At 60.7% G+C, this 13,158-nt stretch overlaps 1 protein-coding gene across 1 annotated transcript in view; it reads right to left on the bottom strand.

Moving 5' to 3' along the window:
* The window catches only part of ROBO3 (roundabout guidance receptor 3), a 113,826-nt gene that overhangs the window by 48,944 nt on the left and 51,724 nt on the right, over positions 1 to 13,158 (bottom strand). The window contains exons 2-6 of the mRNA XM_065417042.1: positions 9,650 to 9,807; positions 8,978 to 9,098; positions 5,897 to 6,035; positions 5,065 to 5,192; positions 4,425 to 4,436 (exon numbers count right to left, since the gene is read on the bottom strand). Coding sequence (XP_065273114.1) covers positions 4,425 to 4,436; positions 5,065 to 5,192; positions 5,897 to 6,035; positions 8,978 to 9,098; positions 9,650 to 9,807 — 558 coding nt within the window. The remainder of the gene's footprint in view (positions 1 to 4,424; positions 4,437 to 5,064; positions 5,193 to 5,896; positions 6,036 to 8,977; positions 9,099 to 9,649; positions 9,808 to 13,158) is intronic.

Below are 13,158 nucleotides of genomic sequence, written 5' to 3' on the forward strand. Positions count from 1 at the left end.
ATTTTGTGGGGGTCACTTACAGGGAACTCGAAGGAGCGTCATTGTTGCAAACACTCCTTGATTAGCAGCTGTGACCGTCCAAGGTCAGACGTACCCAACTCTTCCATAGCCTGAATGTGATGCAAAGCGGCTGCACTATGCAGGGGCTCCCCAAATAAGTGTGTGAAAGAAAGTACCACCTGAATCCTATGCCACGAGCCATCTGGTGTCTGCAATGGAATGGGTTACCTAGGGAGGTGGTGGAATCTCCTTCCTTCGAGGTTTTTAAGGTCAGGCTTGACAAAGCCCTGGCTGGGATGATTTAGTTGGGGATTGGTCCTGCTTTGAGCAGGGGGTTGGACTAGATGACGTCCTGAGGTCCCTTCTAACCCTGATCTTTTATGATTCTAATGTCTTGGCTACGTCTACGCAGCGCCACAGTGTGGACTATGGGCATGCAAATTGCAGAGCGCACTGAACTAACTGCCTCTTGTAGACACTGCCGGCACGGAAGGAGAGGTACCTGGTTTGGGTTAACACAGTCCTCTTCAAAGAGGGCTATGTTCATATGAATTAGGTACCTTTTCATTCATGCCAGCAGTGTCCATATGCACACAGGGAAGTTAGCTCTGCAATTTGTTTGTGCTGCAGCACAGTGTAGACCAGGGCTTAGTGTGAGGTGTCTTCTCCAATGCAGGCTGCCCAGAGGAGAATTAAAACACGCTGATTAAAAGGTCCGCTAAAACTTATGTCTGTGCTGGAAGCCCCCTGCCTGGCTAGTGGAACATTCTGGATTTAAATCCTTGAACACCTCGCTGAGCATCCTGGTCAATAATCTGACTAGCTTCAGGTTAAAAACACTGGGGGGTGGGACAGAATACCCCAACCCACGGGCAAAGCTGCCCCATTTGAACCGCTAGAGCCTTGGCCAAGATCAGCCCAGTATTTGGACTCTAAACTCAGCCAGATTCTGACACCCTCGCTCAGCTGAGTGGCACCTTGCCCCAAAGCGACCTCGCGGGCGTGAGATCAGCAGGGCCAGTGGTGGAGTAAGGTGCTACTCAATGGAGGTTTTCGTAGCAGCCTCATCACCATAGTACCTCCACAGATGAGTAGAGGATCAGAATCTGGCCCTCTGACATTTCCAGTGCACACGGACAGACAGACAGACAGAGACACCCCTCTCCCCTCTTGGGCTGAGACATAAGTTCCCTCTAAGCTGCACGGCAATGCAGCAGGCTATCAAGGGCCGCGCAGGCAGGGAGAAGCACCTCTCCTCTGGCCCTGGGCTGCTGCGGTGAGAGAGGGCTGGGGGGAGTCCTCTCTCCCCATCGCAGCCCCGGGGCAGCCTGCACCCCAAACCCCTCATCCCCACCCCTACCCGAGAGCCTTCACCCCTAGCTGGAGCCCTCACCCCCTGCATCCCAACCCTCTGTCCCAGCTCTGAGCCCCCTCCCGCACCCCTATCCCCAGAGCCCGCAGCCCCAGCCAGAGCCCTCACCCCCCCGCACACCAACCCTCTGCCCCAGCCCTGAGCCCCCTCCCATACCCCGAACCCCTTGGCCCCACCCCCACCGCACATCAACTCCATATTGGCGCGCATAAAAAAATTCATTCCGCACATGGATGTAAAAAATGAGAGGGAACATTGGCTGAGACTGAGCATGGAAAACACCCGCCCAAAAGAATCTGTTTGAGACAGTAGCTACTCTACAGCCTAGCCCGCTCCCCAAATAAAATATTGTCCCAGCTCCTGGCACCTGTGAGAAGCAATAGATACTTGCAAGCTAGCTCCAGTTGGATACCGAGCCATTCCCTTTGTTAGCAACCATCCACCACAGCCCCCTTAACACAACTGTCCACTCCAAACGCACACTGTCCAGCACCCGCTTGGCCTTCCCAGCAGCCAGGACCCAGCGCCTCAGCAGCCGAGTGGGGGCGGGGGAGAGACCACTGGGCGGTGGAAGTGAAATCACAGCTGTGAGTGGCAGTCCTTGGGTTTTTCCTGGCTTGCAGCTGTCTCTGCAGCAATCTTCCTGGTTTGGAACACAGGAGCCGGGGATCTCCCTGACCAGACTAGCATGGAGCCCTGTGTCCCGTGAAGTAGGCTAGGAGACGCAGTGTGACTCGGTGTGGTGCATGTGGCCTGCACTAGCACAGGGGATTCATACTCTTTGGCTGGCACACCTGCTTCCTAGAGGGATCCCAGGGGGACAATTCTAAACCAGACGCCCCCAGTGAGGTATTTACAAGGGGAGAGATAAGAGGGAGCCAGGCAAGGCCCCAGGATGTGGCAGTGGGACTCTCCAGAATAGAGTCATAACACTCAGGGGAAGGTGCCTTGATGTGCCTCCTGATAACCTCCGGGCACTCAGAGCAGGATCTGGAGATGGAAGGAGGAAGGGGGAGGAGGGACAGAGAAGAAAAGGAGCAAGTCTCCTAAATCAGCCACCTTCCCATAAATAACTAACCCTCCCCCATCCACCGCTGGCTGTTCAAAGCCTTTTCATTCCTCTCAATGGAAGACAAATGACATCAGGTTTTACAAATGCTAATTGCCCGCCTTATCTCCCCTCTGCCCGCCCCTTCCCGCTCCCTCCAGGAGCGGGGAGACAATGCAGAGCTGTAAAGTATTTATGGGGCACCGGGCACTATCACATAGAGCTTCAGGTGTGCCATTGTCATGCTGATCCCTGCAGGCACCGCTTTAATGAAGTTATGGATTGCTAGGTAACCCCATGCTAATGTGACCCCCCTCTTCCCGCAAGCTGCTTGCTCTCCCCTGCTGAATTTCCATGGCAGGAAAAGAAAAACCTGCAGCTGTTTCATCGTTATTGATCTGCATGTGCGACGGCCCAGCCGCTGCACAGAGAAAGGCTGTGCTCTGCTCACTTACACCAGCTGAGGATCTGGCTCCCATCACAAAGTCTGTTTAGTGCCGTAAGTCCCCAGAGCTGAGTCCCCAGAGCCATCTCCACAGTACAGGGAGCTGGCAAGTGCCAGGAACCCGCAGGCCTAGCTTGGGAAGCAGATCTGCAGCTGGAGGCTTACCCAAGCTCTGAGGACGCCAATGCTGCCCCTCCCCTTTGCCTGGAGGGCGGCTGCCCCTGTTCCAGGCAGTGGCTGGAAGTGGGATGCACCTTGCACGCTCTTGTGGGAGGCTCATTGGAAAGGGATCTCAGCTGGCTCTGCCCAGGGCTTGGATTCAAATCCAGCGACCTGTGACCTCTCCCAGCAACAGCCTGTGTCTGTGCAACCACCTGCTCCACAATCACATCTCAATGGCCGTGGCTGGAAGGGAGGGGGCAGCAGCAGCGGTGCCGGAGAAGCCTCTTCACAAAGGACCCCTCCCCCCTGGGCTTCAAAGGGGCCAGGTGCCCGCATGGAGCAGGGATGATGGAGACTGATTCAGGAAATCCACCCCCACGTTCTGCTCCTGCCCCACTTCAAAGGCCAGGAGGAAACGAGGGCGGATGACGTGGGCGCCCCAGGAAGCTTCATTTAGTCCTGAACGAGCGCTGCTGATAAGGGGCACGGGCAGATCGGAGGCAGGAAACTGACTGGACTGGGGGCTGCCCAGCGGGCAGAGCAAAGGGAACCAGGCCCTGCACTGGCCCCATCACTAGCTCACCTTCGTGCCCTCATTTTTACCACTACAAGGAAAGCCATTTTGTCAAGGGCATTTGACTGCTGACACAATACACACCTGACGGGCTAAAGCCAACCGCACCTTGCCTAGAGCCTGCTGCTCCCAGCGCCCTCTGGCTGCATCAGCCGCAGGGCCAGGCCTAGTTACTGCTGTCATGTGAGCATAGGGGGGGTCTGTGTCTCTGACTTAATGCACTCCAGATATTCGCTATTCCACGGGGCTGACAAGTGGCTGGTCCACATGCTGGAGACGGGAGAGGGACACTGCGGTTCACACGCTGCACAGCGGTTCTGTGGCTAGAGGGCAATCACAGGGCCACAGAGTGGGCTAGTGTTAATTAACTCCCAAGCTCCATGCTGGAACCCAGTGGCTTTTCAGCTGAGAGAGAGAGAGGAGGAGGGAGAGAGGGAGGTGTCCATGGTGGGAGAGACCTGATCAGATTCATTAGCCAAATGCTCTGCAGCCAGTTGAAGGCCAGCCAGATTCACACTGCAGGCTGCTCTGAATTCTCTCTTCTCCCAGAAAGGAGAGTTGGAAAAGCCTTTGTAGGCCAGCTAGGCCCGTTGCTGAGAGCCAGGGCTGGGTGTCCCCGTCGGGAGGTTTTAGAGTGCTCTCCAATTGGCTAACACAGGCAGAGCCAGCCAGCAGATGGCCGGAGAGAGCGGGCAAAGAGCCTCTTGCATAGATCGTCTCCCACTATGGCCTCATGAGCCCACAGGAATGTCACATGCACAGCCCCTCCCCGCCCCCGGCCATCCCCGCATGCCCCAGGGTATGAGATGAAATGGATACTCACGGAATGGGCTCACTGGAACAGAGAACACAGAGAAACAGGCGTGAGATGAGCAGGATCCAGCGAAGCCGGGGGAGCGTTACAGTGACAGTACGCATGAGGGGCCGAGAAGCAGAGTGAATCTGCGCTGCCGTGTTCGGCTCTGCTGAGTGCCGGGCCCACTCGGCCTCCCAGCGATGGAGCTGGCTGTGTGCCAGCAGCATGGCACAGACGGATCGTGCGAGGAGGGGGTCATGGCACTGTCTGCCTACATGGCCAGGCTGAATCGCCTTTCCAGGGACTTCCACGCACTAACCTCGGTCCAGCCAGTCGGTACCGAGGCTGTGGCTAGCTGGGCCCAGTAGCTGGTGTTGAATTGTAACCAGAGGGGATCGACAGAGACTGGTCTGGCTCAGCAAGGGAGCCTGGCCCATCTCCCTCCATCCCGCCAGCCCCTAGCACTGGAAATGATTCACATCTAACACCCTGGCAGCCCTAAGTGCCCGACTAGCGTCAGCCGCCTCTGAGGAGCACTCGGGCCCTGGGCTGGGCTCTCCCCATCACTGGGCGCTGAGAGAACGAGGCTGCTCATTTCCTCCTCGACTCCGTATGTCCCACCACCAGCAGCCCCCATCGCTGCCTGGCCCCCTGAGCGACCCCTTACCATGGACGCTGAGCGAGCCAGAGGCCTCCGACTTGCCCACGCTGTTCTCTGCCACGCAAGTGTAGGTGCCCTCATCCTCAGCGCTGACCCGGCTGATCTGCAGGGTGTTGTCATTCTGGATCTCTGCCCTGGGATTGACAGAAACAAATGCTGTGAGAGCCCAGCCTGGCACCAGCACCGGTGCCCAGGGTACCAGGGCCACATCGGTGCACCCGGAGACCACTCCCATCCAGCCCATCCTGCTCCCACCCTGGGGGAGAAATGCTGCCTGGCATTTCCTTGGTCAGGGCCCAGCCTCGGGCCTGGTTAGTGCGCACACCCATCCTCGTTGGCTTCCAGACCCATCTAGGTGAGCGGGAGGGCGTTGGGGGGCTGGCGATCCTCTCTGGGATTTCTACAATGAGTCCTGTCCTGGGACCACATTCACTCCAGGAGTCAGACTGAACGACGCTAATGGGGCAAGCGAACCCCTTGTGAGCCAGGCAGTCCGGGCTTGTCTGGTGAGAAAGCTGTCAGACCCTGTGATTCTGAGTAGGAACAGGGTTCACTAAACTAGAATAAGCCGCTCAGACCGGAACCCACGTGTCCACCCGGGTTAAGTCACCCTTGGGTTCACCCGGTGCATGCCTCATGCAGAGCAGCCCTGGGGTGTCCACACACAAAGCAGAACTGGTTTAGTTACATCGGTTTAGCGTCTCACCCCTAGCTCTCCTGTGCAGCTGTGTGCGTGGAGCGGGCCGGGAGCGCACAGGCAGCTCAGCCCGGCCTGGCCTGGAACCAGCATTCCTGCTGCAGCCCATCCCAGGAAAGGGCCTCGCCTCTCATCTCTTACCTGCCCCGCGGCAGCTCCCCTTCCTCCTTGCGCCAGCGGGACGTCGGCACTGGGTCCCCCTGCACCTCACAGTGGAAATCCACGCTGTCCTCAGCAAGCACCACCTGGTTGATGGGCCTGCGGATGAACGTGGGGCGCTCTGCCGAGACAGGCCAGAAAGGCAGCGTCAGGACTGAGCGCAGGAGCTGTACAGCCCACACCAAGCACAGAGACCCCACAGAGCTGCCGCCCCGCAGCCTCCGACCCCTGCATGGGCAGCGATGCCAGACTCAGAGGATGCACACGGAAAATGTCGGAGAAGCCGGCCCCATGGGATCGGATCCTCCTTCCGCTGGTCAGACGGGCACACACAGCCTCACCCCCTGCTCCCTGGGGACACACGCAGCCTCACCCCCTGCTCCCTGGGGGCTCACGCAGCCTCACCCCCTGTTCCCTGGGGGCACACGCAGCCTCACCCCCTGCTCCCTGGGGGCTCACGCAGCCTCACCCCCTGCTCCCTGGGGGCACACGCAGCCTCACCCCCTGCTCCCTGGGGGCTCACGCAGCCTCACCCCCTGCTCCCTGGGGGCACATGCAGCATCACCCCCTGCTCCCCGGGGGCTCACGCAGCCTCCCCCCCTGCTCCCTGGGGACACACGCAGCCTCACCCCCTGCTCCCTGGGGGCTCACGCAGCCTCACTCCCTGTTCCCTGGGGGCACACGCAGCCTCACCCCCTGCTCCCTGGGGGCTCACGCAGCCTCACCCCCTGCTCCCTGGGGGCACACGCAGCCTCACCCCCTGCTCCCTGGGGGCTCACGCAGCCTCACCCCCTGCTCCCTGGGGGCACACGCAGCCTCACCCCCTGCTCCCTGGGGGCTCACGCAGCCTCACCCCCTGCTCCCTGGGGGCACATGCAGCCTCACCCCCTGCTCCCTGGGGGCACACGCAGCCTCACCCCCTGCTCCCTGGGGGCACATGCAGCATCACCCCCTGCTCCCCGGGGGCTCACGCAGCCTCCCCCCATGCTCCCTGGGGGCTCACGCAGCCTCACTCCCTGCTCCCTGGGGGCTCACGCAGCCTCACTCCCTGCTCCCTGCGGGCTGACGCAGCCTTACCCCCTGCTCCCTGGGGGCACATGCAGCATCACCCCCTGCTCCCCGGGGGCTCATGCAGCCTCACTCCCTGCTCCCTGCGGGCTGACGCAGCCTTACCCCCTGCTCCCTGGGGGCACACGCAGCCTTACCCCTGCTCTTGGGGGCTCTGGCCCCCCAGCGGCTACTGGAAGGCTGATGGGCCTGGAGCTCTAGCCACACAATGGGTCTAGCAGTGAGAGGACAAGCGCCTCCTCCATGAGGCTCTGCCTCCTGGCATAGGCGTCGACTCCATGGGTGCTCTGGGGCTGGAGCACCCATGGGGAAAAATTGGTGGGTGCTTAGCACCCTCCGGCAGCCAAGCTCCCAGCCCCGCCCCGGCTCACCTCTGCCTCCGCCTCCTCCCCTGAGCGTGCTGCATCACCGCTTCTCCTCCCAGCGCTTGCCGCTGCAAAACAGCTGTTTCACGGCGTAACAAGCTGTGGGAGGGAGGGGGGAGGAGCGGGAATGTGGCGCGCTCAGGGGAGGAGATGGAGAAGAGGTGGGGCTGAGGCGGGGATTTGGGGAAGGAGTCCAATAGGGGCAAGGAGGGGGCGGAGTTGGGGCGGGGACTTTGGGGAAGGAGTTGGAATGGGGGCGGGGCAGGGGTGGAGTCGGGGCGGGGCCGGGGACAGGGAGGGGTTGAGCACCGACCAGTGCCAGGAGAAGTTGGTGCCTATGCCTCCCGGTACCTACCCAGCCAGCGTGGCCCAGCCCTGGCCACGGAGTTTGGCCTCCGTAGCCCGGCCCACTTGCCCTGTAGGAACTGGCTGGGGCCGCAGGGTTATTTAGTCCCCATTATGCGGCTGCCTGTCCAGTTCACAGCTGCCAACCAGCTTGGAAATCACATGGGATGCTGCTGTGCTAGCAATGTGCAGGGCTGTGTCCTGGCCAGCCCGGCACAGAGCGGTCTCACCACCTCCCAGCCAGCAGATGGGATGGAGCAATGGAAGGCAGAGGGAGAAACATCTCAGCACCCAAGACTGGCAACAACATAGGCAGGAACTGGTTTCCCACTCGGGCTCCGGCCAGGGCTGCTCAGAAAAACGCCTTGCCTCATTTATGACCCCTTCGGCCAGAGCAATAAACCGTATCCCAGCTCCCAGCGTGGCACCTCTGCCTCCCGAGGCACAGGGTTCCCAGGCAGGGCTGCTCTCCTGGGCTCCCCTGAAATCAATGGGAGTTAGGCACCTAAGTACCTCTGAGGATCTGGGCCCAGGAGCCTGTTTGGGACTAGGCGAGTAGCAGAGAATGGCAGGGCTGAGCTAGCGGGCCAGGGAAGGGCCAGGCAGGGATGGGATCTCGAATAGTCCAGAGCTCTGAGTTGCATCAGGCTGCTATTTGCAGAAGCCAAGTCCCTGGATCTAGCTGCCCGGTGGGGTCTGGCTGGGATCTGCAGGAGGCAATCAGTGCCTGGAGAAGGGGATGGTCGTTAATGGCCATTCAGTCCCCTCCAGTAGTGGAAACACAGAAGGCTCCTTGGCGTGACTGACGACGGAGAGGGAGTGACTCAGTGGTGCTGATCTGGGCTGGAGATTCCTGGGGGCAGGAATCATATAGATCCTGTTTGTGAGTTTAGGGTGTTTGATTAATAACATCTGGCACCCCGGGTGGCCCTAACCACGTACAGAGAGCACTGCCGCCATGCAGCCACTTCTGGGGCGGAGCGCAGCCATCAGTCCCAGCTTGCAGCAGGGAAGCGGCCATTTGGGGCGGCACACTGGGCCAGACCGGCTTGCACCTAGGGGGAAAGGCTACTGAGATGTAGTCTGGGTATTCCCAGCCTGCTGCCCGGCCACTCAGCTCTGGTGCCTTGGCTATGGGGCACGTCTCAAAGCGCTTAGCTCATCAGCCAGGCTTGGTGCTGTGCGGGGGAACAACCATGGAGCCGAGCTCCTTGACACACAGCCACCCACCCTGTGTGCCCAGCCCGGCCAGCCCTGCCCCACACAGGCCCCAGGTACTACGCACCAAACACCACCAGCTCGGCCGGCTCGCTGTCCCGCTCCCCCACCATGTTGGTAGCCACACAGACATACATGCCAGCGTCGCTCTTCCTGGTGTTGGACATCATCAGCTTCCCCCCACGGATCTGCACCAAAGGGGAAGAGCTCAGAGTAGCTGGCCATGCCATGGTACGGGGAATCACACGCTGTCCCCATGCCACCCTGCAGGACAGACGCTCCCACGGCCCCCTCCCTGCATGCCACCCCCACCCCCGTAGGACAGATACCCCCATTACCCAATTAGTATCCCGACCCTGCAGGACATATGCCCCCCTCCCTGCATGCCACCCCCGCCCCCATGGGACAAACATCTCCATTAGTTCCCCCAGCCTGCAGGACAGACGCTCCCACGGCCCCCTCCCTGCATTCCACCCTGCCTCCATGGGACAGATACTCCCATTACCCAGCCTACCCACCCCGCAGGACAGATGCCCCCCTCCCTGCATGCCACCTCCATTAGTTCCCCCACCCCGCAGGACAGACGCTCCCATAGCCCCCTCGCTGCACACTACCCCACCACCCTCCAGGACATATTCCCCCACCATGCCCTACGCGCTCTACACCTTGGGACAGATGCCCACCATACCCCCGATCCCGCTGCTCGCCCCCTCGCCCCGTGGGACGGGCAAGGCCTCACCGTGATGCGCTCGTCTTTATCGCTGATGCGGATGCTGTTCTTCTTCCAGGAGATGGTGGGCTCGGGGTGCCCCCGGGGCGGGATGCACTCCATCACAGCCGGCTCGCCTGCTGCCACCACCACGTCGCTGGGGGCCTGCCGGAAGTCATCGCGTAGAACTGCAAAGGGAACCATGAGCGCGTGAGCCAAGGGCCCGGCAAGGTGCCACACAGGCAGCGCAGGGGCAGACAGCTGCAGGTGCCCTCCAGAAACAACCATGGCCATGTGTGCTCCGCCTCCCCCACCCTCCTCTGCACCCGCCTCGCTGTCCTGTCACCAGCCAGTGCCCGTGGGAACAGAGAGCCCAGTGTGGAAACAGCCCTGCGGGAAGCCATGTCCCCGTGGCCGGTGTGTCCAATCCCAAGCCCAGCAGGAGGCGCGCGGCCTGGCTCGCTTTGCCAGCATGCTCAAATCTGCGGGTGTGACCTGCGGCGAGCAGGGGCAGTCTCCTCATACAAGGCACAGCCAGCCGGGGAGCGAACGCCGCAAGAGGGGGAGTCAAACCCCATGGCTGGGTTCCCAGGCCCGGAGCCTTCCACGGGAGTCAGGAGGGGCAGGAAATGTCCTGTTGCGGGTGAGGGCTGATTCCCCCACTGGGTCTGGAGGGAAGCACCACCTCCACACAAGTGCCCAGAGCAAGCTGGGGACACTCTGACTGCCTGAAGCCTCAGGTGCAGTCTGGGATGGGGGCTGTTAGAATCATAAAATCATAGACTATTAGGGTTGGAAGGGACCTCAGGAGGTCATCTAGTCCAACCCCCTGCTCAAAGCAGGACCAATCCCCAACTAAACCACCCCAGCCAGGGCTTTGTCAAGCTGGGCCTCAAAAACCTCTATGGATGGAGATTCCACCACCTCCCTAGGTAACGCATTCCAGTGCTTCACCACCCTCCTAGTGAAATAGTGTTTCCTAATATCCAACCTAGACCTCCCCCACTGCAACTTGAGACCATTGCTCCTTGTTCTGTCCTCTGCCACCACTGAGAGCAGCCGAGCTCCATCCTCTTTGGAATCCCCTTCAGGTAGTTGAAAGCAGCTATCAAATCCCCCCTCACTCTTCTCTTCTGCAGACTAAATAACCCCAGTTCCCTCAGCCTCTCCTCGTAAGTCATGTGCCCCAGCCCCCTAATCATTTTCGTTGCCCTCCGCTGGACTCTCTCCAATTTGTCCACATCCCTTCTATAGTGTGGGGACCAAAACTGGACACAGTACTCCAGGTGTGGCCTCACCAGTGCCAAATAGAGGGGAATAATCACTTCCCTCGATCCGCTGGCAATGCTCTTACTAATGCAGCCCAATATGCCGTTGGCCTTCTTGGCAACAAGGGCACACTGCTGACTCATATCCAGCTTCTCGTCCACTGTAACCCCCAGGTCCTTTTCTGCAGAACTGCTGCTTAGCCACTCGGTCCCCAGCCTGTAGCAGTGCATGGGATTCTTCCGTCCTAAGTGCAGGACTCTGCTCTTGTCCTTGTTGAACCGCATCAGATTTCTTTTGGCCCAATCCTCTAATTTGTCTAGGTCACTCTGAACCCTATCCCTACCCTCTAGCGTATCTACCCAGGGCTGTCCCTAGCCATTTTGGTGCCCTACACAGCCCCCCCACGGGGGGGGGGGCTTCTCAGGCCTCCGTGGGGGGGCAGGAACAGGCTTGGGGACAAGGGGGAAACCGCCCCCCAGCACGAGCCAGTGGAGCGGAGCGGGTTGGGGCCGGGTTGCTCCACTTCCTGTTGCCCGGTGATGACAGGGCAGGCCTGACCACACACTCACGGGGTGGCGGGAAGTGGAGTGACCTGGCCCCAGCCCGCTCTGCTCTGCTCCCCTGGCTCCCAGCCTTGGGACTTGGGGGGCAGAGGGGAACCGCCCCCCAGCACTCAGTGGCAGCGCGGCTGGGAGCCAGCGGCGCAGAGCATGCTGGGGCCGGGTCACTCCACTTACCGCTGCCCGATGAGTACAGGGCAGGCCCGACCCCTGCTGCAGTCCTCAGGGGAAGGGGTGGAGTGGGGACGAGGCTGGGGCAGAGCAGGGGCAGGAAGAGGTGGGCCGGGGGTGGAGCAGGGGAGGGGGCTTTGGGGAAGGGGTGGGGCTGGGGCAGAGCAGGGGCAGGGGCCCTGGGGAAGAGGTGGAGCAGCTGCATACTTTGCATATGGGTAAGGACGGCCCTGTATCTATCTCTCCCCCCAGCTAAGTGTCATCTGCGAACTTGGTGAGGGTGCAATTCATCCCATCATCCAGCATTAATAAAGATGTTGAAGAAAACCGGCCCCAGGACCGACCCCTGGGGCACTCCGCTTGATACCGGCTGCCAACTCGACATGGAGCCGTTGATCACTACCCGTTGAGCCTGACGATCTAGCCAGCTTTCTATCCACCTTATAGTCCATTCATCCAGCCCATGCTTCTTTAACTTGCTGGCAAGAATACCGTGGGAAACCATATCAAAAGCTTTGCTAAAGTCAAGATATATGTTCAATGGAGCAGCCAGCTTGTCCAGTCTGGCCCAGCCAGTGCACTTGGAATGGACAGCGAGAACTACTTGGTCGACAATGCTCAGTACACAGGGGCCCCATGCAGCCCTGGTCAGTCGCTGGCTGTGCTCTGCAGCCCCAGGCCCAAAACTAGGGTCGCCAGCCGTCCGGTTTTCGACCGGAACGCCTGGTCGAAAAGGGACCCAGGCGGCTCTGGTCAGCACTGTTGACCAGGCTGTTAAAAGTCAGGTCAGTGGCGCAGCAGGGTTAAGGCAAGCTACTTACCTGCCCTGCCTCTGTGCACCTCCCGGAAGCGACATGTCCCTGTGGTTCCTAGGCGCAGGTGCAATCAGGGAAGATTTGCACGCTGCCTCTGCCCTGAGCACCAGCTCCATGGCTCCCATTGGCCTGGAACCGTGGCCAATGGGAGCTGCAGGGGCAGTGCCGCCTGCAGGCGCAGACAGCACACACCATGCAGAGCCGCCTGGCCACGCCTCTGCCTAGGGGCCAGACATGCTGGCTGCTTCCAAGAGATGCGGAGAGCCAGGGCAAGCAGGGAGCCTGCCTTAGCCCCACTGCGCCGCCAATCGGGAGCCGTCTGAGGTAAGCACCGCCCAGCTGGAGTCCGAACCCCCTGGTCTAGGTCGGAACCCCCTTCCGCACCCCGCCCCAGGTCAGAACCCCCTCCTGCACCCCAAATCTCTCATCCCCAGCCCCACCCCACAGCCCACACCCCCAGTCGGAGCCCACACCCCTTCCCACACCCCAACCCCCTGCCCCAGCCTGGAGCCCCCTCCTGCACCCCAAACCCCTCATCCCCGGCCCCACCACAGAGCCCACCCCCCCAGCTGGAAACCGCAGCCCCTTCCATGTCCCAACCCTCTGCCCCAGCCTGGAGCCGCCTCCTGCACCCTGAACCCCTAATTTCTGCCCCAACCCCAGAGCCCACACCCCCACCTGCTGCCCCAGCCCAATGAGAGTGAGTGAGGGTGGGGGAGAGCGA

This window comes from Emys orbicularis, chromosome 15, assembly GCF_028017835.1.
Source record: "Emys orbicularis isolate rEmyOrb1 chromosome 15, rEmyOrb1.hap1, whole genome shotgun sequence".
Lineage (NCBI taxonomy): Eukaryota > Metazoa > Chordata > Testudines > Emydidae > Emys > Emys orbicularis.